Source organism: Hordeum vulgare, chromosome 6H (assembly GCF_904849725.1).
Source record: "Hordeum vulgare subsp. vulgare chromosome 6H, MorexV3_pseudomolecules_assembly, whole genome shotgun sequence".
Classification (NCBI taxonomy): domain Eukaryota; kingdom Viridiplantae; phylum Streptophyta; class Magnoliopsida; order Poales; family Poaceae; genus Hordeum; species Hordeum vulgare.
The window spans coordinates 478,821,302-478,845,057 of record NC_058523.1 but is presented as its reverse complement, the minus strand read 5'-3'; the positions used below and the strand labels follow the sequence as shown (position 1 = coordinate 478,845,057).

At 45.1% G+C, this 23,756-nt stretch overlaps 2 protein-coding genes across 2 annotated transcripts; one reads left to right on the top strand and one right to left on the bottom strand.

Moving 5' to 3' along the window:
• The first annotated feature begins 6,891 nt into the window (after nucleotides 1–6,891).
• Nucleotides 6,892–7,590, top strand: LOC123405632 (BTB/POZ and MATH domain-containing protein 1-like). Its single transcript, XM_045099252.1, has one exon. It carries the CDS (start codon nucleotides 6,892–6,894, stop codon nucleotides 7,588–7,590), a length of 699 nt encoding a protein of 232 aa, XP_044955187.1.
• A 1,532-nt stretch (nucleotides 7,591–9,122) lies between these two features.
• LOC123405631 (putative receptor protein kinase ZmPK1) lies at nucleotides 9,123–19,964 on the bottom strand. The gene is made up of 12 exons (XM_045099251.1): nucleotides 19,770–19,964; nucleotides 18,964–19,146; nucleotides 18,639–18,842; nucleotides 18,067–18,324; nucleotides 17,743–17,958; nucleotides 17,495–17,650; nucleotides 17,114–17,425; nucleotides 16,904–16,991; nucleotides 16,574–16,722; nucleotides 15,945–16,162; nucleotides 15,504–15,564; nucleotides 9,123–11,877 (listed from the first exon to the last, which is right to left on the bottom strand). Exons 2-12 carry the CDS (start codon nucleotides 19,015–19,017, stop codon nucleotides 9,415–9,417), a joined length of 4,179 nt encoding a protein of 1,392 aa, XP_044955186.1. The 5' UTR covers nucleotides 19,018–19,146; nucleotides 19,770–19,964; the 3' UTR covers nucleotides 9,123–9,414.
• Between the last annotated feature and the right edge of the window lie 3,792 nt (nucleotides 19,965–23,756).

Genomic DNA, 23,756 nt, shown 5'->3' with positions numbered 1-23,756 from the left:
CGAGTTTCCCAAAATCAACCCGCAGTCCGGATTTAAGTGAGAAACGAATCGTTTTTTGCATTTTTACAGGAAACCCCCCGTGATTTTCCGAAATCAACCCGCGGTACATAATTTAGTGAGAGAACGAATCGTTTTTTGGAATTTTTGTACAAACCTCCTTCAATTTTCGTAAAATAAACCCGCAGTACATACTTGAGTAGAAAACAATCGTTTTCCGTATGTTTTCGAAAACACCCCTACAATTTTTAGTTAATTATGGTGTAGTTCAATTATAAGTGCAAAATACTTTAAAAAATCATATCTTTTAAACGGTAACTCCTACATTATTATATATGAAATTTTCTTAAAAATATGTAGGATCTGAATATAATGTTAGTTTATCTATTTAATTTTTAAAAAAATCAGTTTATAATGTAATTTTAATCAATAGTGATGCGCACAATCTAAATATAATATTATTTTATCTATTTAACAATTTTAAAATTATATTTATGTTGTAGTTTAATTAATAGCGTACAATCCATTTTTTCATAACGAGGCTGATCCATGTTGTTAATTAATCCGCGGTACAATTATAATTAACAAATACTTTAAAAAATTATATCTTTTAAACTGTAACTCTAATTTTAAATTGTTACATATAAACTTTAATTCAAAAAATGTGTTGAATCGAAATATAATGTATCTTACCTATTTAATTTTTAAAATTTCTATTTATAATGTAATTTGAATCTATAGTGATGCGTACAATCTAAATATGATGTAATTTTACTTATTTAAAAAAAAATCTATTTATGCAGTAAATTTAAATAAAGGTCTCAAGTCATGATTATTAGGTTAAGACGTGTTGTATGGTTTGCTTCCGTTGCAACGCACGGGCTCTTTTGCTACTAATAACAAAAAATAATGAAAGTAAGTAATTTATACAAGTATGTATCTAAATCATACAAATAAGAAAAAAATTATTTTTTAAAAAGAAGATAATTAAGAACAAGAGGCTCACCACGGTGGTGCTCGCGACGAGATCGGCACGGGCGATCGACAACAGTGAGGACGGGCACGGGACGGCACCCTATATGTGCAGACTCTAAGAAGTTAATTTGAGCATTTGAAATGAGCTAAACTAGCAGTGACAGATGAAAGGATGAAGTAGCTAACCTTTTAAAACATTTGTGTAGTTGGTGCACGGCCAAACATAGACAAATATTGAGGAAAATGGAGCTTGAAGATGAGAAAGCTTAAGTAGTGTGGCTCGGGCATTTCAGCGAACACGTCATGTGCATGAACTAGAGCATGGCAAGAGCATGGCATGGGCACACCTCAACAGCCAAAAACAGAGTAGAGGGTGGGCTGGGCGAGGGCTTATATAGGCAACGCATTAGTCCCGGTTCGGGGATAAAACCGGGACTAATAGCCTATCCTTTAGTCCCGATTCTTGCCACAAACCGGGACTAATGCTCACATGGCAGTCGATGGATCTTTAGTCCCGGTTTTTGCCCCGAACCGGGACTAATGAGGTGAACCGAACCGGGACCAATGCCCTGGCAAACTGAACCGGGACCAATGTCTGGCATTGGTCCCGGGTTTTGTTTGAACCGGGGCTAATGTGGTTTTCGGCTTCGGCCGAAAGACCCATTTTCTACTAATGAGGGCTGATTGTAACCGAACCATATTATCTATACCTAATGATAAAGAGGCTATCGCTTCCGTCGGAAAACCCACCGTGGTATTTTTATTAAAAAAACCTGTGCTTCTGATTGAGCCGATTTTGTTTGACGATTTTCCCTGACCGGTCGTCTTCGCAATCTAGGAGCAAACAAAACAAAAGGCCGCTTCTTCCTCCCCACGCCACCCAGCCTCCTGCTCCCCCAAGGGTCAACGCCATCGATCGGCATCTCGTTTCCCCTCCTCCCGTGCCGCGCGTTCCCACTCGTCATGGCCGCGGATGCCGCCCCTCCCTCCCGCACTATCCCCGCATGCCTGCTCCTCCTCCTCTTCCTCTCAGCGCGCGCGGCGGACGCGGCCCCCCTGGCGGCGGGGCTCGTGTACCCAGGCTTCACCGCCTCTGGCTACGAGTACATCGACACCCGCGGCGCCTTCCTCGAGTCCAACAACGGCGCCTTTCGGGCGGCCGTGCACAATCCGGGCAATCAGCTGGCCAATTTCTACCTCGCCGTGCTGCACGCGCCGACCGGCACGCCGGTCTGGTCCGCCAACCACGACGCGGGTTGAGGCACCGCGTCGAGCACGTAGCCGGAGTGCACGCGCCGATCGACACGCCGGTCTGGTCCGCCAACCACGACGCGCCGACGGCGTCCTCACGTCGCGTCCAGCTCTCCGCGCGCGGGCTCTCCATGACGGATGCAGATGGCAAGACGGTGCTCCCTCCGCAGTCGTCCCCGTCGCCGCACTCCAGGCTGCTGCTGGTCAGGAGGTCCAGCGGGGGAGGCATCGCGTCGAGCACGCAGCCGGAGTGTGTGGGTAGGTCGCGCCGAGTGAGGGAAGGGTCGGCTCTGCCATGTCTGATTTGGACTCTGTTTCTGTCTGTGACCGTGTCCTGCTACAACTCGGTGCTACCTGACGAGGATTGGTCTTCTCTCCTATAAGAAGCAACGATTTTGAGCTGAAATCTCATCAGGTTGTGTACTTGGACCAGAAAAAAATACATCAAAACCCTGGAGTTGGACGAAATAAGCATCATGTGGCCTTCAAGTTCGACGGAGGCAGAAGCGACAAGTTCGCCGGAGGTAGAAAAATATCCATCGAGCCATCCAATATCGTCAACAATGGCTACACCACAAGTATGTAATATAATACATTGTCGGTCAGATATTCATTGGTAGATATGTTCAGTGTGTGCGAATTTTTGACTGCTGTTGTGTGTGAATTTGTTCTGCCCACTATGTATATAATCACTAAGCATTCTAAATTTGATTATCTAGGCAGCTTTTAGATCACATGAACTATAATAAGAAACGACAGTGCAGGCTTCCAGGCTCTGCACGTCCCTTAGCCTACATGCCTCGAGATAGCCTGATAAATTCACTCTCTAGGCCAACTAGATCTGAGAAAGACTTGATGAAAATTATATCTTACCTCTTAGGCAGAGAAGAAGCAACGACAAGGCAGCGTTCTTGGGTCAAATGGCTAAAAGAAGGTGATAGAAGCACTGGCTTTTTTCTTGCAACAGTTATAGGTCGAGTCAGGACCTGTATCTCTTTTGGTTGTGTGCCGAGGAACTCAGCAGCATGCTAAAATTCAGTGGACCTTTATGCTTTCACCCAAGGAACCAAGAAATAGTATCTTAAGCAGGAAACTGTATATATATACTTAAAGCCATCCATATTCCATCACCCTGTTTTGTTGTCCTTTAATTTTACTACCTGCATCCACGTGATGTACATTTTGCTCTTACACTTTACGGACAATGCCACGAAAAAGACATAATTGATATATGGATTACAAGATAATATACTAATATGGTTGTATGTATCTCTATAGTGGAGCTTCCAGTTAATTTGCTTGAGTTTTTTACCTTTCCGAAGTACTAAAAAATAAAATAGTACAATCATTTCTCTCTAATTAATTATTTTTTGTGACTGCAGAAAATAGATGACAACAGTGAACTTAATATTGCAGAGGATTTCGATAACCGACCTACCAAAAAAGCAAAAAAATCTGAATGCATGTTCTCGAGTCATCACCTATGTTAACATGTACTCCTCTTTCTGATTGTTTTGAATCGATTGTGCCGAAATCAGATATTCAGATAGATCATGATCCATTACCATCAACTCCAGCCCCATCTAGCTCCACATTATCTCCTGTTTTTCCATTACATGATGTTAACGAACCAGATTTACATAAAGAGATCAAAGTTGATGAGAAAAATGATCCAGGCCCATCCAGCCCCACAATATCTTCTAATTTTCCATTACATGATTTTAAGGATCCAGATTCAAATAGGAGATCAAAGATGATTAGTCATATTATTACCTCCCACAAGGTATTTGTGTAACTTATGATGTGTATTTTCATATCCAATATATATTCTTTAATTGTTTTTTTTTTGCAGAGTATACATTAACCAATCATGATCTATGTGCTCATATAGCAATAGAATCACATCCGGGAAAAAATTGTTGGTTCACATAGATGGAAGTATCTATACCTAATAATAAAGCGGCTATTGCTTTCGTCGAAAAATCCACCGTGACACTTTTATAAAAAAAAAAGCCCCTGTATTTTTTGTTATTCAACCCGCGCTCCATCATTTATCTGCAACGCAAAAGGAAAAAACGATTCGCTGAAAAAATTATACCCGTACGCATCGCCTCCTCCCGTCGACCCTGGGCCACACTGGCCTGTGCCCGCCGCCCCACCAATCGCCGCCGCGGCCGACCTCAACCGCCACCGCTGCCGATCTCAACCCACCCGCCTCCACGGTCATACCTCTCCCCGCTCACCGCCCCCGTTGCGGCGCTCGAGCGCATCACGTCGACCCTGGTCCACTCTGGCCTGTGCCCAGGCCGCTGCCACACCACTCGCCGCCGCGGCCGACCTCAACCCACCCGCCTCCGCGACAGTACCTCTGCCCGCTTGCTTCCCCCATTTCGGTGCTCGAGCACAGCTTCTGATCAGATCAACGCGACAGCTACAATGACTGGGGATGATGCGTCTGCTCGATGCAGAACGGCGGCGGCGGCGGATAAGGCGCGGCGGAGCGAAGTACTTGCATGTGAAGGCGGGCCTCCATGGCTCACACGGGGAACTCCGAGGTTATGGCAACGGCGACTCCTTATGGCCCGATAGAGGCGCCTAACCCTTGCTCCCCTCATCGTATCCCCTCCTCCGGCAGGAACTCATCATCTGATGAGATCCCCTCCCCATGCCTCCAACCGTGTGCCAAGCGTGTGGTATTTTTTTCTTCCGTTGCAACGCACGGGCCCTTTTGCTATACCTAATAATAAAGCAACTATTGCTTCCGTCGGAAAATCCACCGCAACATTTTTATTTATCTGCAACGCAAAAGGAAAAAAACGATTCGCTACAAAAATTATATAATATTCATCGATACAGAGCCTGGCGATTGGTGGCGAAGACCCTTCTGCATATGAGCTAGATAGCCGAGTGACCATCTGATGATTGGCGCCATTAACAGGTCATCATGCCCTTCATATAATAATCAGCACTCTAGCAGAGAATACGAGGACTCACAAACTACAAGACGTGCAGTTGGCTGATGCTAAGTCGTGGGGACTCCCTACGTACGCAGCTATCCGGCGACCACCTGCGTACACATCCATCTGTCCCGCTAACCGGCGTCATTAGCAGGTCATGATGCTCAATGATCTGGCGGAGAACATGAAGGCCGGCCTGAAATATAACACGGCTCCTTTTTTTGTGCGTAAGACGTGCTCCATGTTTTCTTGTAGTTCGTCATTGTCAGGTAAACATAGATGCATGACGCTCGCCTGCAGTTCGTCATTGTCAGGTAAACATAGATGCATGACGCTCGCCCGCTATCATGTGTATGCACGTCCGCAAAATCAGGCAGGATGATTTCTCTCTTACACGCGTCCCAGACGCCCACCTAAGAGCTATGCACTCGTACGTACATCACAACCAACACATATAGCCGCCGCCACACCATTCGTCGTCGCAGTCGACCTCAATCGCCACCGTTGCCGATCTCAACCCATCCGCCTCCGCGGCCGTACCTCTCCCCACTCACTGCCCCTAATGCGGCGCTCGAGCACATCGCGTCGACCCTGGTCCACCCTGGCATGTGCCTAGGCCGCTGCCGCGGCCGATCTCAACCACCACCGTTGTCGATCTCATCCCACCCGCCTCCACGGTCGTACCTCTGCCCGCTTGCTGCCCCCGTTTTGGCGCTCGAGCACAGCTTCTGGATCAAATCAAGGCGACAACTACAGTGACTGGGGATGATGCGTCTGCTCGATGCAGAACGGCGGCGGCGCGCGAATAAGGCGCGGCGGAGCGAAGTACTTGCAGGTGGAGGCGGGCCTCCATGGCTCACACGGGAAACTCCAAGGTTATGGCGCGTCAACGGCGACTCCTTATGGCCAGATAGAGGCGCCAAACCTTGCTCCCCTCATCGTATCCCCTCCTCCGGCAGGAACTCGTCATCTGGTGAGATCCCCTCCCCATGCCTCCAACCGTGTGCCAAGCACCGACAAGAAATTTTGTTTTGTGGGGATTTGTTTGCTGATGAATGAATGTATTGAATGTAAGATTGTATTGTTGTAGAGACAGAGAATGGAACACCACCTTCAGTTTGTCATGTGATCCCACATTCTCTACCCCATGAGTGAAATAAGATAACAGTCTATTGATCAATTCACGTAGCTTGTTTGTTTTGCTTTGCTTGTCCCGTTCAATTTCTCATCATGGTGGAATTAACAATGGACGGGTTAATTTCTCAACAAAATAGGATAGGACTGACTACAATAGTTAGTTAGCTTATTATTTTAATAAAACAATTAAAAGTATGTGGTATTTTTTTTCTCCCGTTGCAACGCACGGGCCCTTTTGCTAGTGTTGAATAAACTCCTGTTTCGATGCAAAAAAAATGTGAGTAGAAAGAGAAAAAAACTGTTATGAGGCCGCGTCATGCACGGCACATTTAAACATAATTAATACTTAGGGTTCTATCCCTTCACCGCGGTAAACCCTAAACTTAGGGTTTAGGGTTTAAAAAGAAAAAAAAACAGTTATGAGGCCTAAGCACCGGACGTGATTTAATGTTTGTTGCGATCTTCCACCACCGTTTATCTACGGTTAACATGTGGACGTACGTGTATATAAATCCGCTGCGTGCCCCTATCGTTCGGTATCTTCTTCCTTCGGTGATATTTGGTAGAGCCCACCATGTCACAGGAAAGCGACAGCATCTCCGCCTCCACCATCTCCACCACGGCGACCACCGGCGGCTGCCACCTGCTCAAGATCACCGGCTACTCGCAGAGCAAGCAGCTCCCCGATGGCACGAATCTGCGGTCATGCGAGTTCGAGGCAGCCGGGCGCTCGTGGTGCATCGAGTACGTCCCACGACCCCCGAAAAAAGCCGAGTACGTCGCTCTCGCCCTCGAGCTCATCACCGAGGGCGTCGGCCAGCCGATCAACACCACCGTCCGGTTCACGCTGGTCCCTCATCACGGCAAGCCGGAGCCGGCCACGGCGCCGCACTACCGTAGCGACCGGTCGCGCTTCCATCGCACGGGCGTCGATCGCAAGGGCGCCTACTGGTCCTATCCCTTCATCACGTGGGAGGGGCTGGAGGGGTCGGGGTACCTCGTGGACGACTGCTTCTCCGTCCGGTGCGACATACATGTCATCGACACGTCGGCGGTGGCGGACGAGGTCGTGCAGGCGCATGACCTCGAGAGGATGGGGCTGGCCTGCTCCTGCACGGACGACCTCTGCAAGCGCCGCCATGCATCCAGTTTGGCATTGGACTTGAAGAAGGAGACGCCTTCCGATTCCGCCTCGGGCTCGGGGTCCACGACGACGTCGGTGCAGCGCCGCATTAAATCAATCTGGTTTCGCCTCTTCGGCCGTAAACATTAGCTCAGTTTTAGAATATGAGTGCTCAGGATCTGCATGTTTTGGATTCAATACATTGCGCTCATAAATAGTTTCCCCATTTTCAGTTTAGATAAACGAAGGTTGCTTTTGGATCTTATCTTAGTACAAATAATATTTTTGTGGATCTAGATATATTTTTTTAGATGCGAATTTGAATGTATGCTGCATCATGTGTGGGTTCAGAAACTGTGATAAGAATCAGAATGTCGAGGTTTAAGAAAAAAGATGTCTTTAGCATGATGGCCCCCTGTCATCACCGTTAGATATATAATCGATTTTGCTAAATCACACTTAGATGTGACATAAGTATTGCACATCTAAATCCTATATTATTAATTTTACATGAAGATTCATGTGAATATTTTTTTCTTTTTCTTTTTCCTTTTATGTATTATTTAATCATTTAAATGTGCAATAACTATATACAAAAGGAAAGAGGAAAGCAACTGTGAGCAAGCATAACCATAAAGTCAAAAACTACTATGGTGAAGAGTTATATCATGGATGGATGGTAAGTAAGATTTTTTCACTAAGCTTGTGATCTCTCATGAACATAGTAAATGTGTTCTACCAAGACATTATCAAATATTGTGTCAAAAATAATATTCTCATATGTGTTTGATATGGTTCGATTAACCAATATGATGTCGTATTGTATTATAAGACACCCTTGTCTGTTCTTGAATGTGTAGTTCTGGGTCTCGTTTTTGTGTCAAGGCTCTGGGTGAAAACCCTTATATGCTCTCAGACTTGGCAGCAACGACGCATCGCGCGTCATGCTTTTAGGGGCGTTGTCATGGAGTTTTGGTGTCGTATGTTTGTCCTGGGCGAGTTGTTAGGCTAGCTCTAAGCTTCTTGTTGTATCTTGTGATCCGCTTTATAAGAGAGTTTCTCTTCATCTTATATCGTTTGGCCGTGAACCGTTCGTTGTTGCTTTATATATAAAGCAGGGCGAAAGCCTGTTTCGAACGTATTATAAGACAATATATATAGGGTATGTTTAGGACACATCTAGATGTGACATAGTTATTGCACATCTGAATGACTAAATCAAGCATGAAAAGGAAAATAGAAAGAAGAAAAAATACCCACACGAATCTTCACGTAAGATCGATGACATAGGACTTAGATGTGCAATACTTATCTCACATCTAGATGCGTTTTAGCAAAACGATATACATATTGTTGTGAGCACCATATATAGGTTTAGTTGTGTTTTCTGCACTATTACCTTCCAATTTGTCTTTTAACAACTTTTTTTCCTCCAGTTTTCTTACTACAGAATTTTCAAAGGTATGATTATTTGTTTTAGTAGTAAGGAAATTACTTGCTGTGTGTATATTGAGCTGTTGTAGAGTGCACGGTATCCTCAGGCAAGCTATAGCCATGGCAGTACCCAAGTTCAACAAGGTATCCGCAAGAAATTGAACTATAGGTTTACAGTGCAAAGCAAGATATTTAAGGATAATTGGCAGACCACACATAACAGGTCCAGACTCCAGAGTACAGGAGGGGGCAACAATGCAAACATAACATGAAAAATGGAGGAGTACCTCACAACAAAATTTACAGCATCATCATCACGTATGCTACTCAACGAACAAATAGTTGCTACACCAAAGAGATGTTGCAGAGGCCAAGATAATCCTCCTTTTCGGAAAATAAACCGAAAGAGATGTTTCAAGGACACAGAGAGAGGTGAAATTATCTTTCCACAACAATGAAGTGAAACACACCCAGCCACACAACAGAAAAGGAAAATTCGGCAAGGTAAGCTAAGAACAAAGGCAATACGAGTCACCAAATTCAGTCACATGAAAGGAACTTCTGAACCACATGGTTCATGCTCGGTCTCTGGCTCCTCTCCTTCTCCAAGCACAGTGCAGCCACCTCCAGCATCAACAGAACCTCCGAATGCACAAAGTCACCATTCAACCTAGGATCCACAAAGCCATCAACCCATGTCAGGTCGTCACTTCCCATCTTCTCTTTGATTGTCCACTCTAGCTGCCGCAGTGCAGCCTCTGCATCCTCGCGGCCATCGGTAGCCCGCTCGGATACTCGAGACCCCATGACTAGCTCAAGCAGCACCACCCCGAAGCTATAAACGTCCAATTTCTCAGTTAACGGGGCGGTGGACACCCATTCTGGGGCCATGTAACCTCTGGTTCCACGAACCTTGGACATGCTGCCGGGATCAGCCTGGCCTCTCTGCAGCAGCTTTGCAAACCCGAAGTCGCTGATCTTGGGGTCGAAATCCATGTCTAGAAGTATCTTCTCAGGCTTCACGTCGCAGTGAATGATCCAATCCATGCACTCATGGTGAAGGTAGGCGAGGCCTTTGGCCACACCAGCCGCGACCTTGTACCGCTGGTGCCATAGCAGCGGCCCTTTGTCACCAAACAAGAACATGGCCAGTGAGCCATTCTCTACATACTCGTAGACCAGCAGCCGGTGACTGCGCTCTGAGCATACGCCCATCACTCTCACCAGGTTCATGTGGTAGATCTTACCGATCACGCTCACCTCGGCCTCAAACTCGTCTTCACCTTGCTTCACGTCGTTGAGCTTCTTGACTGCGACTACGCGGCTGTCATGTAAGATCCCCTTGTACACAGAGCCATGTCGCCCATGGCCGAGCTCCTCAGTGAAATTCGTGGTAGCCCTCCGCAATTCCTTATGGGTAAAACTACGGAAATGATCCGTCACCACCCTGTAGCCTTCCTCTGCTGCCCAGATCTCTGATCGTGCTGAGTGTTGTCTTGACATGAACCACCAGCCAGAACCAATGAAGCAGACCTCCACAAGAAAGAATACAGCGAGGAACCAATAGTAGTAGTACCACATTGTACCCTTTTCATCATTGGTGTGTTTGGTATAACTCACGGTCTGCTTGTTTGATGCATCACAAGCATGACCATGATGAAGATCAGAATCAGATGTGTGCGACTGCGACTGAGACAGAAAGCTCTCGGGAACCTTGAGATATGCCGTGCCGGGGTATCCTGGAAGTGTCTTGCCATTGAAGAGAGCAGACTTGAGGAAGCAGGCATTTGGAAACGTTTTGTACTCAAATGCCACACATGCACAACTCTCCAAGCACATCTCCTTGCAAGAATGCATGGTTGTCGACATGGTGTAGTTCAGATCGGAGCCCCAAAAGTCGGTCTCAGGAATGGGCACGAAGCCCACACGCTGGCCGCAGGTGAGGTTGAACACTGGCTTGCAGCCCTTGCTCCAGTCTCTTGGATCACTGACCGCATAGCCACGAGGACAAGAGCAGCGTGGTATTGGCGAGTACTCACATATTCCATTCCAACCACATAGGCCATGTATGTCACAGGGCTGGGAGAAAGCCACCCAAGAAACGTACCACCTCCGATCAAATTCATCGAGGCTGTAAAGCCTGAGATTACCATCGTAGTCTAGAGTTAGCCTCCTCTTGATCTCCAAGCCCCAATCAGAGGCACGAAAGGTGGTATTGTCAGTAGCTACAAATTGCCCCAGCTTGTCAAGCACAGCTATCCTACTACTGTTATAGGAGATTCTATAGTTCATCCAGCTACTATGATCAGGGTTAGGCCAGTAGTGGTTAGAAATATCCGGCCCCTCATAAGCGAGCGACAGGACATACCGGTCGTCAAAACACAATGTATAGTAGCTTGAAGGATGGGAGAGATCTTTTGATACCAGCTTTGCAGTGGCCGTAACTGGCTGGCCTGGTAGCAGAGTGTCGGTCGGATGGTCGAAGCTTTGCCACAGTATGTTGCCACCATGATCCTTCATCACAAGGTTCCCAGAGTCCATGAGCTCCGCGTGATCGGCCTCTGCGGACAACGCGTTGGTCCGCCAGACCACCGTACCATCATAGTCTGTGAGGACCATGCTTCTTCCATCAGTGTTCAGCTTGACCTTGGACCCGACCCCGTGTACGGGGCGATCTCGGTTCGCGCTCCAGGCGATGGTCCTGTCGGCTGACTTGGTGAACCAGATCGACAGGGTGAAGGCAGTGGATGAAAGGTTGTAGAACCCAAATGAGAAGGTGCCGTCAGGTGACTCTATGACATGGGAGGCATGCTCCACGGCTAGTGAAGATCCTTTGTGCAGATAGTTAACACGACCAACTTCTGCTGCTGTGGGAGCTACAAAGGAAGAGATCAGAAGGAATGTGAGGTTCAAGATCCAAAATGAAGCTGCCATAATGGCATGAAAGGAAGCTGCTGCTGCTGCTGCTTGATGATGAGAGAGGAGATAAATCACTTCCATGTATGGTGTTTTTGTAGTTTTGTATAATCAAGTTGCATTCAAAGTGTTAAACAACACAGTCAGCACATGCGAGTGATTAAGAAGAGTAATTAATAATCATAACCTAATCGGTTGGACCGACTTGCAACATGATCATTTGGACGATTGTCCCAATTAATATTTCTCCCCTTGGAATTCCACAACCTCTGTATGATTGTTTTCACACATCTCCATCATAACTAATTTCTTTACTTGATCAATCTGGCAGTCATGTAAGGTGGTGAATTATTAAGTTCAGGACCGTCAGGTCTTCATCTTGGTTCTACATAAATATATTATACATTGCTATAAAATCCAAAGGCATGGTTGGCTGATAGTATTAGAAAAACACATATGATTTTATATGGGGAACAGTAATATATGGAGCGAGATTAACAATGTATTTGTTTTTGCGCTATCAGCATTGACGAAAAGTCACACTCTGTTTTAGTTTCTTCCATTCATTTTCGTTACTTGACTATTATGATGGTAGTCTTTGTGTGACTGTGGCTGTGACTGCTGGATTTTTCATTTAATGATAGTTTTGTGATGGCAAATTTTAACATGCTCGCTCTTACCTTTCTTTTTACAAATTAGGTAAGAAGGTAAGATTTAATCAGACCGCTAATTAATGAGATCGATGGCTCAGATCTGTTATCTACTCTCACCTCTCATGTAAAAATAGGGGGTAAGAGGGAGCATGCTAAAACTGCTCAGTTCTGTGATACATTAAAGAAGTTTAGGGGACGATGCCTCTCCTGTAAGTCCATTGATAAAAGTTATATACCCCATTGATGCTGAGGTTGGTTGCAACCTCTTGGCATGGTAGTATGATATTCCCTCTATTTATTTTGGCAATCAACTACAACTATTTCAACCTCACTCAATTTTAGTATGTAACCTTTTGTTTTTTGTCAAACTCCCCCCCCCCCCCCCCCCCCGCCATCTTGGGCTCAAACGTTTGTTACTCTTGGTGTAGGTTCAATTCGATGGGTTTCACATGGAGAGGATGCTTCCTGCGAGCGTGATGTATGTTGCGCATATGATGGGGTTCACATTGGATGGGTTAAGCATTGATGAGAAAACTCCACCGAAGATGAAGTCCTCAAAGAGCATTGCTCCCTGTATGTTGCGCATATGTAGCTCAAGCATATTGCAGACATGACCCTGGTTCTTGTTGCTTCTCATCGTCTTACTTTGTTCCATTTTATTCATTGAACTACATTTAACTTCATTATTGAACACATTCTCTGAAATATGAATAGAGAAATCACCAGATTCAGGGTACAAATAGCATTCTGGAAGAAGCATATCCTGATGATATCCATCCCAAACTGCCAACGTTGAATCAAATAGGTAGGGGTTTGTTGTTGTTTTATGAAAACTTGGCATGCCATTTGCTAGAAAGCTTTGGATAGTTTTGCGCTACCTTTTGTGACAATGTACTAACACATTATATATTTTCAAAACGACAAAAAACATCACCGAATATATCTGGAGACTAGCAACTGAAGATGTATGTAATTTAAGCACCTGGGTTAAACCCAAGTATGCATGAACAAGGAGATCTAAAATGCTGTATGTTCTTTCTTGTGGAGAAGCCACTGGACTGGTGTATGCATCTATTATTGTATTTACTTCTTGATTGGCAGCTTGAACTTATGTATGTGTTATGTTTCTGATCGACTTTAAGGAAAATATCCTTTATGGGCATTTCAGGTTTGGATAATTTTGTTGTTTCACTTTTAGTTCCTAAATATTCATTCACTGCAATGCTGTAAAAATAAAACTATTAGGCAAGACGTTGCATTCACGTGCATTATTACTGTCATAGAAATTACTTTTACTGTGTTGAAATAATAGTTAGTCTATGACATACTATGTTAATAATTCAATTACATGTGGGGAAAAAACCTGCAACTGCAGTAACACCAAGACCAAAGTATAGTTCAACATATTTATTTTTCTAAATCTTGAGTTGACTTTTTTTCAGCGGATCAAATTTATGGTTGCTGATGGGACCTCAACAAGATTTTGGGAAGATACTTGGCTTGGGGACACTCCTTTAGCACTTCAATATCCTATGCTTTATAATATTGTACAACGTAAAGAGGACTATGTGTCCACGGTATTACAATCGATCCCTCTCAATATGCACTTCAGGCGAGCTTAAGTGGGAGCACGCTGGACTGCATGGTTGCATCTGGTCAGAAGACTTATGCAGGTACAATTATCTGATCAGACAGATAGTGTTCGGTGGACTTTACCTACGAATGGTGTATTCTCAGTAAAGTCCATGTATACGGATTTGATAAACACTGGACCACTGCCCAGATCAATACATATTTGGAATATCAAAGTGCCTCTAAGGATTAAAATATTTATGTGATTTATACACAAAGGGGTGGTATTAACCAAAGATAACTTAATAAAACGCAGATGGGGAGGAAGACCTAACTGTTGTTATTGTGATCAGAATGAAACAATAAGACATCTATTTCTAGACTACATCCTTGCAAAACTACTATGACGTACTGTTCATATAGCTTTTAATGTTACCCCATCCACATGCATTACCTCGTTATTTACAACGTGGCTCAACGGAGTAGACGTTAAAATATCGAAAATTATCAGAATTGGGGTCTGTGCTTTATTTTGAGCTATATGGAATACCAGGAACGATATGATTTTTAATGGCAAGAACTTTAATAACTTTTTGCAGGTTATCTTCAGAGCAACGTCTTGGATCCATACGTGGTCATTACTCAGCCATGCGGACTCCAGAAGCTTATGAATATTGGGTGCAACCGATGGGAGATGGTCGCACGGGCTATCTTCAGCCGGTTTGGATGGCGTGCTAATAATAGGTTAGGTGTATAGGCATCGTAGTCTGCTTTTAGCTACGCCAAATATGGCAATTATATTGTCATTTTATCTTTGTTTTGTTTTGATTTTCAATTTCGGAACATGATGGATTTAAGACTATGTTTGATATTATCTTAATAAAGATGGCTGCATGCATCAATTGATGCAGAGGCCGGGACTAAGTTCCTCCTTTTCTAAAAAAAAAAATCTTGAGTTGACATCACATCCTCTGTCTAATAGTGGATTTGCAATATTTACCATATTATGCTTTTGTCGAGTCTGCAAGGTGTGTTGCTAAAAAAGGAGGGAAAGGGCTGACAATAGAGGATAGGGTGTACAAGCTCCAAGGGAGTGCTATGATGGCGCGGAGCAACATGGCGGTGGGAGGAGGAGCCGAGGAGGTGAATAAGAGGGTTGGGTGACCGGGATACAATGTCGGTGATAACCACATGCAATCCTTAACAGATTCAGATGTGGACTTAATCGTCACCACATGCAACCACAACAGATTGAGATGTGGACTTAAATTAGGTTTATGCGTATTAGTGATTCGAAAGTCATGGGATACATTGTTACTTTACTGTATATGTCAATGCACAAAAAAATATTCTATTAATGGACAGATGCTTGCGTATTCAAATTCTGAAGTATGCTTGCTGGTGTAAATAATTATTGTAAGAGCGTTTAGATTACTAAAATAGTGTTCTAAATGCTTCTATTTCTGTTTTCCTACCTTAAATGAAAGTAATCAGCTTCTTTCCACAGATGGAATGGATGTTCCCATGGTTATCGATGCTAAACAAACAGACACTGTGCAGTAAAAAAAATCCTCAATTACCAACCACAAAATTGTACATCCAGATAAGTAAAAACGACGCAAACCTGCAAGAGCCTCTTTTACTTCCAAGAAATGGATTAAAGCTAGACATCTAATACAACTACTCAGACGTTAGGATACCACCACTAATCGATTACAAGATTCGACATCAGACAACCAAACTCCAGTTCCGAACCTACCAAGAAATCACTACAAAAATAGTACAGGGCAATCCAACGAGAAGGACGCAACAGTTCATGGTGAACAAGGGACTGGATCAGCGTCCGTGTGCTGAATGGACGCGTCGTCTTCTTTCGCCGTTGCAGCTTCATTCGGGGAAGCTGGTGTTTTCGGCGCCGCCGCCGCAGCAGCTTTCTTACCATCCTTACCAGCAGACCGGGAACTCTTGCTCTCGTTCTGCTGAGTGCTCATCGAGAGCCTTCTACCAGGGGACCCGTTGGTCACGCTGCCATTGGGCTTTGGGCTAGGTACCTTCTTTGCACTGGCCACTCTATAGGGACTGACACGTGTCCCAAACGGCCCTTCACGGTCGATGTTCAGTAACTGCTCGGTGTAGCGCTTTTGTTCCTGGAATGTGAAAGGAACAGAACGATGACAGCTGATTGCAGTTGCAACATTTGATCAAAAGCGTGAATAAGTATCACTGGAACATCCTTTTTGGTTTATATGCAAACATCACATATCTTCAACCAAACACAAACTAATTCAGAATTGTGGCAAACTGACAACTGACAGAGAGATTCAATATGAAAAGGAGGCATACATAAACTACACATATTGGCTAGCGTGGCAGATTGATATCTAAAAAATGCAAGCAAGCAACATATTGTAACTTACATGGCATTTATCAGAAAGAGAGAACAGTATATAACTTTTTTCTAGGGTAACTGGAAGGACACAATTGCATTCAGGTTCTAGTTCAGTGTCCAGTTGGCACTAAAATTATTCCATGAGTACAATAAAGGAAGTAACACTAACCCGCATTTTTCTCTTCTCTTCCTCCTTCTCTTGCCTAAGCATCACATACTCATCCAACATAGCTAGAAGAGGAACGCCATCATATGTGAAGGGTAGACCATGATTCTCTTCCCAAGAAGTTGTCTTGGCCACTAGAGTTTCAACAAGGCCTAGAAGAATGCTTACATCAGCAAACAGACAGGAAACAAAATAATTCAAGGAAAAAAGCATTAGTCTATTGCCCTCGAAGCAGCTCTTCTACACTTGGACGGTAGTAAATGCATCAAAAGACGGCATACGATTATTCAGCGTCACAGCAAAGATTATTTGCTTATGCATCGTTAAAAGCACCTGGTATTTTGTTAACTTGAATACGAGCCTTTTCGGCACGCTTGAGATTTAGGTGTGCCCCTCGGCCTGAATTATATCTGTTATCATCCTGCAAAAGGAATTTGCTATAAGAAACAATGTTCCAGACAGGAAGGGAATTTAGCCACACCAGTTCACACAGAATTCAACAAGCATGATAACATGATTTACTAGGAATAGGAACTAGCATACTCGATTATAATCTTCAAGCCAGCTTTCTTCCTCACATGCAGATATCCATCTCTCAACTTTATCTAGAATTTCCTTTCTGCTTAGAGCTTCTTCCTTTGCTTTCACTATCTGATTATCCATATCAGCAATCAATTCTGTAGGTTCCATGTTCCCTGATTCGATCAGCGCAAATATTTTATCATGCGCAGCTGCTGTGTCTATTACTATGTGAGCACCGGCATAAATGTCTTCTAACGTGGTTTGCTTCTTATAAGCTATCTCTTTCATCTTGCTGTATTTGAGCCCATCCAATCTTTGAACCTCAATCTCAGCCTGAATATTGGAGAAAAAGGTTAAACAAGAATACTAGAGGAATAAAATGATGATATTAATCCATCTTACTTGATTAATTATGTCTAGAGCAAGCGCTCCAGGTGCAGTGACTTCCTCAACACTCGCTGTTCTATTACAGGTAACATGGTCAAACAAGCTTCTTTCTTCCATTGGTGTATCCATGAGATCCCATAGATCATTTAGCTGAGTGGCAAGCTCTTGAAGCTGGAAATGATATTGTGAACATATTGCCAAAACTGAACGTAAAAATAGAGTAGTTGTTGGTTGGCAAGCACATAAGTGGACATATGCCTTACCTTCTTTAGCCTCAGGGTTTTGTCCTTATTAAGAGTAGCTATTGTCCTATCAAGTTTTGACAGGGTATCATTGCTAATGCTCTTGTGGTCCTTACCAACAGAGTCGTCTAGACTGTCATGAACTTCAGTTATTATGCTAAAATGTTCCATCTTCAATACAGAACAGAGATCTTGTACTGTACTCACATGCTCAAGTACCTTCTTCAGCCTCTCTCTCTGTAACATCAAGAAAAATGTATCTTATCTTCTCCATGAAACCAAAGATACGACAATCAATAAGCACTAAACACTACTACAAAGCAAATGAAACAGAGAAATGCATACCTTCTTTTTCTCAAGCTCTTGGAGCTGAGACTGGAAATCCCGAAGTTTCTCATCTGTCAAGTCATCCTCATTAATTTGTGGTATTGGTACCTGCTGGCCTATCTCGAGATTGCCAGCAATCTCACCCCTTATTTGCTCGATTCTTGACATTATATCAGCAAATTTCTTTATTCTCTCCTTTTTCTGCTTGCCCAGTTGTTCAAGTGTTGGAGCTAAAGCAGCAAGCTGTTGCTTGATTGTTCGTGCTGTTTTCTCAGGCTGCAAACATTAAGAACTATCAATCTTACACCCTTTTGTAATCATTATGAAAACATGTGAAAGTATCATCTGACATCTGGCATGCTGCAAATAAGTAACTAGAAAGGTCAACTGCTTCTGAACTGAACTTATGGGGAAGTAGCAACAAGATAAGCACTGAAAGTAATCTAGCATGGCAGCAAAGAACACACAAAACTACATGACATTGAGAATGCAGAAAACTCTAGTGGGTCAAGCATGCCTCGTTTCTTCAGAGTTATGGTCAGGCTGAATTAGCCTACGATTATTGAAAGCAGACATGTATTTTCACTTACACTTGTTGCTATGGATTTCTCTCCAAGGGCAGAAGCGAGCCTGGCTAGCTCCATCTTTGAGTAGTCCAGTGCTTGGAGAAGAAGGTCCCTTGACTTGAGTGCCTGATCAACTTTCCTCTTGTACACATCCAAGCATTCCTGATCCAGCTGAAACAGAACCTTGTCGCGGTCCTCATCGCTCTCACCAACTTCATCCCATACTAACTGAAAATCCAAAAACAGAAAACAAAGAAGAAATGTCACCTTACGATCAAATCAGATGCCAAATGGAAGAATCTGTTTTTTGTTATGGCATTATAAAGTAACGAGCAGTCTGAGCACGCACCTGCAGTTTTTGTAGCAATGACCCACACGAGGTTTGGCCCTGCAAAGCATCCATTCTACAATAGACGAATCCTTTCGTTGAGGGCTGAAGGATATAGGATTGTAGAGAAGTCTAGCTTATGGTTAAGGCGATGACGAAATGTGCTTCTGAACCTCCCAACGCCAATGCTTAATCGAACAGCACCTGCTGGTTGAGCACTCGAATCGGTCAGAAACAAATATATGGTGAAACGAAGACACGCATGGGCATACCAGCTAGTACTACCGATCTTAACAGGTCCACCCTAAATTGGCAGGCATTCAGTTAAATGTTAAATATAGTATACTTTACTTCAACAAGACACCAACTAATGGCCCAAGCAAAACTGTACTACGTAATAAATGACTGCCACACAGCAAGCGAAACAGGTAATGTACAGTTGGGACTTGGGAGTTTCAACAGCCAACGCCGGTCCAAAACCTAAAGGATCCACCGGCGCAATGCGGCCGGAGACCGAGAAGGGGCGGCGTCGAGAACGTCGCGACGGGCCGAATCACGTAGGTCGCACGAATCCGAAACCACAAACATGGCACAGATTTTTTCACCAGTCCCAGTACTGGAAGCAGGCACTTCCTAAAACCACCGGAAACACCGGGCTATCTGCACCAGGGGGCAGAAACAGAAGCACTCCGCCGCTGCGGCGATCGCGTCTCCCAGGCCGAGGCCGTCCCCGCGATCCCACATTCACGCGGAACTCTCCGCTCGCCCACGCTAAGCGTCGCCTCGCCAGATCTCGGCGTGAACAGTGGAGAGAGAGAGAGGCTTACCAGATACCAGATACCAGATCGCGGGAAGGAGAAAGCGGACGGCGGGCGAGGCCGAGGGGATGGGGAGGCGGGGAGGCGGCGGGAGCTGGCCGTCGCTGAGCGGCGCTAGGTGAGGGGAATGGCGGAGGAGGAGGGGCACCGTCGCCAGGGGAGGTACAACACTGGTCGGTGGTCGCACCACTGTGTTGCTGGTGTGGCAGTGTTGGCTCTGGGCTGTGGCCGTAGTGGAGCTGGTCTGTGGGACCGGTGCGACGTGGCGGTCGACGAAGCGGTCGATCGCCGGACGGTGCGGCCCGGGCCAAGGAGGATGCGGCGGTCGCCGCTTGACGCGCTGACCAGATAACACGACTGAACCTTTTTTTTTTTCCTTTTTTGTGAATAGATAACACGGCTGAACCAACTACAGAAAAATGGGTAACACAATTGAAATCAGACAAAAATAATTCACGCTATTTTTTTTTTGGGATACAAACGCTAATGCATAATACACGTACATACACACCTACCTCCCCTAATCTCCCCTAAGAGTAAAGTCTGAAAACAACCCTGTCTTCATACGGTCCGTCGGATTCTAACCCCCACCTTCCAATCCGTGAAATCGACACCCCCACCTCTCCAATCCCGATGGTTAGCGCCCTTCAGCTCGTTCCCAAACAAGGGATTGCGGATGTGGTCGGGATCTCTGTTCCCCTCCCGTCGCTTTGTTCTGTTCCCCTCCCCTCGCTCTGTTCCTCTCCCTCGCTCTGTTCGTCTCCCCTCTGTTCTCTCCCCCTCGCTCTGTTTTCCGCGGCAGCCATGGCGAACGACGACTAATCGCGCGGCTCTCCGACAAGCACTACAGCAAATCAAAATCAGGTATGCGATATGCATCTGTTCTGTGTATTTGGTGTTTTTTCCCTCTGTATGGATGCTAGGTTTAGGGTTCTGCAGTGGGAAAGTTGCGGTTTTTGTGGGTGGGAATTAATTGGGGTTTTGATTTTCACTGATGCATGAGTTACTTTGTAATGTAGGTGTTTGTTGTTCAAATCATGGACCCGGCAGAGATCTTGAATGTCAGATTTCACTTTGGGGGGAAATTCATCAGGATTGGTCCAAATCTTGACTATGCGGGGGGAGATTCTGGACTGCCAGAGATCGAGCGTGACAAGCTCTCTTTACAGGAGGTGAAAGGGTTTTTAAGAGATCATATGACAGTGAAGGAGAGCATGAAGTATTATTTCCTGTTGCCTGGCAGAGATTTGGCAGATGGATTGGTCTTTTTACATGATGATTTTGGCTGCATCAAAATGTCTGACTATATTACAGATGGAGGAGTTGCTGACATATATGTGGAGTATAATGGTGAAGAAGATGAAAGGGAAGAAACAGACAGTGGTTCAGATTTTGAAGATGAGCTAGATGAAGCGATGAACATGGGCAGTGAAGAAGAACCTGATGCAGTCATCACATCAGAAGAACCTTGTGTAATTATGACAACACAAGAACCTGATCACATTCTGAATGCCACTGAGCATATACTTGTTCCTGATGTAGGTGGTGTTATCACTCAAGTGATAAGTAGTCCAGTTAAGCAAAATGTGAAGCAACAAAAAATGGTTCAGATTCCAGTTTCTTATCCTAGTCAGAGTTCTCAAGTTGTTTATCCAACACAACCATGTGAAGCAACACAAAATGGTTCAGATTCAGAGGAATCAGAGGACTATGAGTATGTTCCACATAGTGAAGATAGTGGGGAAGAATCAGAAGTTGTTGAGATGAGGAAACATGCAAGAACATTCAGGAAAAAAATGAGAGATTCCAAGATGTGGGCTGATACAAATGCAACAGGGGCATTGTTGGAATTATGCCCTAGAGGCAATAATAAATGTATAGTTATTATTATAATTCCTGTATCAAGATAATAGTTTATTATCCATGCTATAATTGTATTGAATGAAGACTCATTTACATGTGTGGATACATAGACAAAACACCGTCCCTAGCATGCCTCTAGTTGGCTAGCCAGTTGATCAATGATAGTCAGTGTCTTCTGATTATGAACAAGGTGTTGTTGCTTGATAACTAGATCACGTCATTGGGAGAATCACGTGATGGACTAGACCCAAACTAATACACATAGCATGTTGATCGTGTCATTTTGTTGCTGCTGTTTTCTGCGTGTCAAGTATTTATTCCTATGACCATGAGATCATATAACTTACTGACACCGGAGGAATGCTTTGTGTGTATCAAACGTCGCAACGTAACTGGGTGACTATAAAGATACTCTACAGGTATCTCCGAAGGTGTTAGTTGAGCTAGTATGGATCAAGACTGGGATTTGTCACTCCGTGTGACGGAGAGGTATCTCGGGGCCCACTCGGTAATGCAACATCACACACAAGCCTTGCAAGCAATGTAACTTAGTGTAAGTTGCGGGATCTTGTATTACGGAACGAGTAAAGAGACTTGCCGGTAAACGAGATTGAAATAGGTATGCGGATACTGACGATCGAATCTCGGGCAAGTAACATACCGAAGGACAAAGGGAATGACATACGGGATTATACGAATCCTTGGCACTGAGGTTCAAACGATAAGATCTTCGTAGAATATGTAGGATCCAATACGGGCATCCAGGTCCCGCTATTGGATATTGACCGAGGAGTCTCTCGGGTCATGTCTACATAGTTCTCGAACCCGCAGGGTCTGCACACTTAAGGTTCGACGTTGTTTTATGCGTATTTGAGTTATATGGTTGGTTACCGAATGTTGTTCGGAGTCCCGGATGAGATCACGGACGTCAAGAGGGTTTCCGGAATGGTCCGGAAACGAAGATTGATATATAGGATGACCTCATTTGATTACCGGAAGGTTTTCGGAGTTACCGGGAATGTACCGGGAATGACGAATGGGTTCCGGGAGTTCACCGGGGGGGGGGGGCAACCCACCCCGGGGAAGCCCATAGGCATTTGGGGAGCCACACCAGCCCTTAGTGGGCTGGTGGGACAGCCCACAAGTGCCCAATGCGCCAAGAGAAGAAAAATCAAGAGGAAAGAAAAAAAAGGGAAGGAGGTGGGAAGGAAGGGGGACTCCTCCCACCAAACCAAGTCCAACTCGGTTTGGGGGGGGAGTCCTCCCCCCCTTGGCTCGGCCGACTCCTTGGGGGTCCTTGGACCCCAAGGCAAGGCCCCCCTCCCTCCTCCTATATATATGGAGCAATTAGGGCTGATTTGAGACGACTTTCTCACGGCTGCCCGACCACATACCTCCACGGTTTTTCCTCTAGATCACGTTTCTGCGGAGCTCGGGCGGAGCCCTGCTGAGACAAGGTCATCACCAACCTCCGGAGCGCCGTCACACTGCCGGAAAACTCTTCTACCTCTCCGTCTCTCATGCTGGATCAAGAAGGCCGAGATCATCGTCGAGCTGTACGTGTGCTGAACGCGGAGGTGCCGTCCGTTCGGTACTAGATCGTGGGACTGATCGCGGGATTGTTCGCGGGGCGGATCGAGGGACGTGAGGACGTTCCACTACATCAACCGCGTTCTCTAACGCTTCTGCTGTACGATCTATAAGGGTACGTAGATCACTCATCCCCTCTCGTAGATGGACATCACCATGATAGGTCTTCGTGCGCGTAGGAAATTTTTTGTTTCCCATGCGACGTTCCCCAACAGTGGCATCAGAGCTATGTTCATGCGTAGATGTCTTCTCGAGTAGAACACAAAAGGTTTTGTGGGCGGTGATGTGCGCTTTGCTGCCCTCCTTAGTCCTTTCTTGATTCCGCGGTATTGTTGGATTGAAGCGGCTTGGACTGACATTACTCGTACGCTTACGAGAGACTGGTTTCATCGTTACGAGTAACCCCCTTTGCTCAAAGATGACTGGCAAGTGACGGTTTCTCCAACTTTAGTTGAATCGGATTTGACCGAGGAGGTCCTTGGATGAGGTTAAATAGCAACTCATATATCTCCGTTGTGGTGTTTGCGTAAGTAAGATGCGATC

Excerpts from the sequence above, each read along its gene's own strand:
- LOC123405632 (XM_045099252.1), top strand. The coding sequence starts at position 6,892 with ATGTCACAGGAAAGCGACAGCATCTCCGCCTCCACCATCTCCACCACG.
- LOC123405631 (XM_045099251.1), bottom strand. The coding sequence starts at position 19,017 with ATGGATGCTTTGCAGGGCCAAACCTCGTGTGGGTCATTGCTACAAAAA. Across the intron at positions 18,843-18,963 it reads CATTGCTACAAAAACTGCAG|TTAGTATGGGATGAAGTTGG; the intron begins GTGCGTGCTCAG and ends TTGGATTTTCAG. Across the intron at positions 17,959-18,066 it reads AAGAGCTTGAGAAAAAGAAG|AGAGAGAGGCTGAAGAAGGT; the intron begins GTATGCATTTCT and ends TTGATGTTACAG.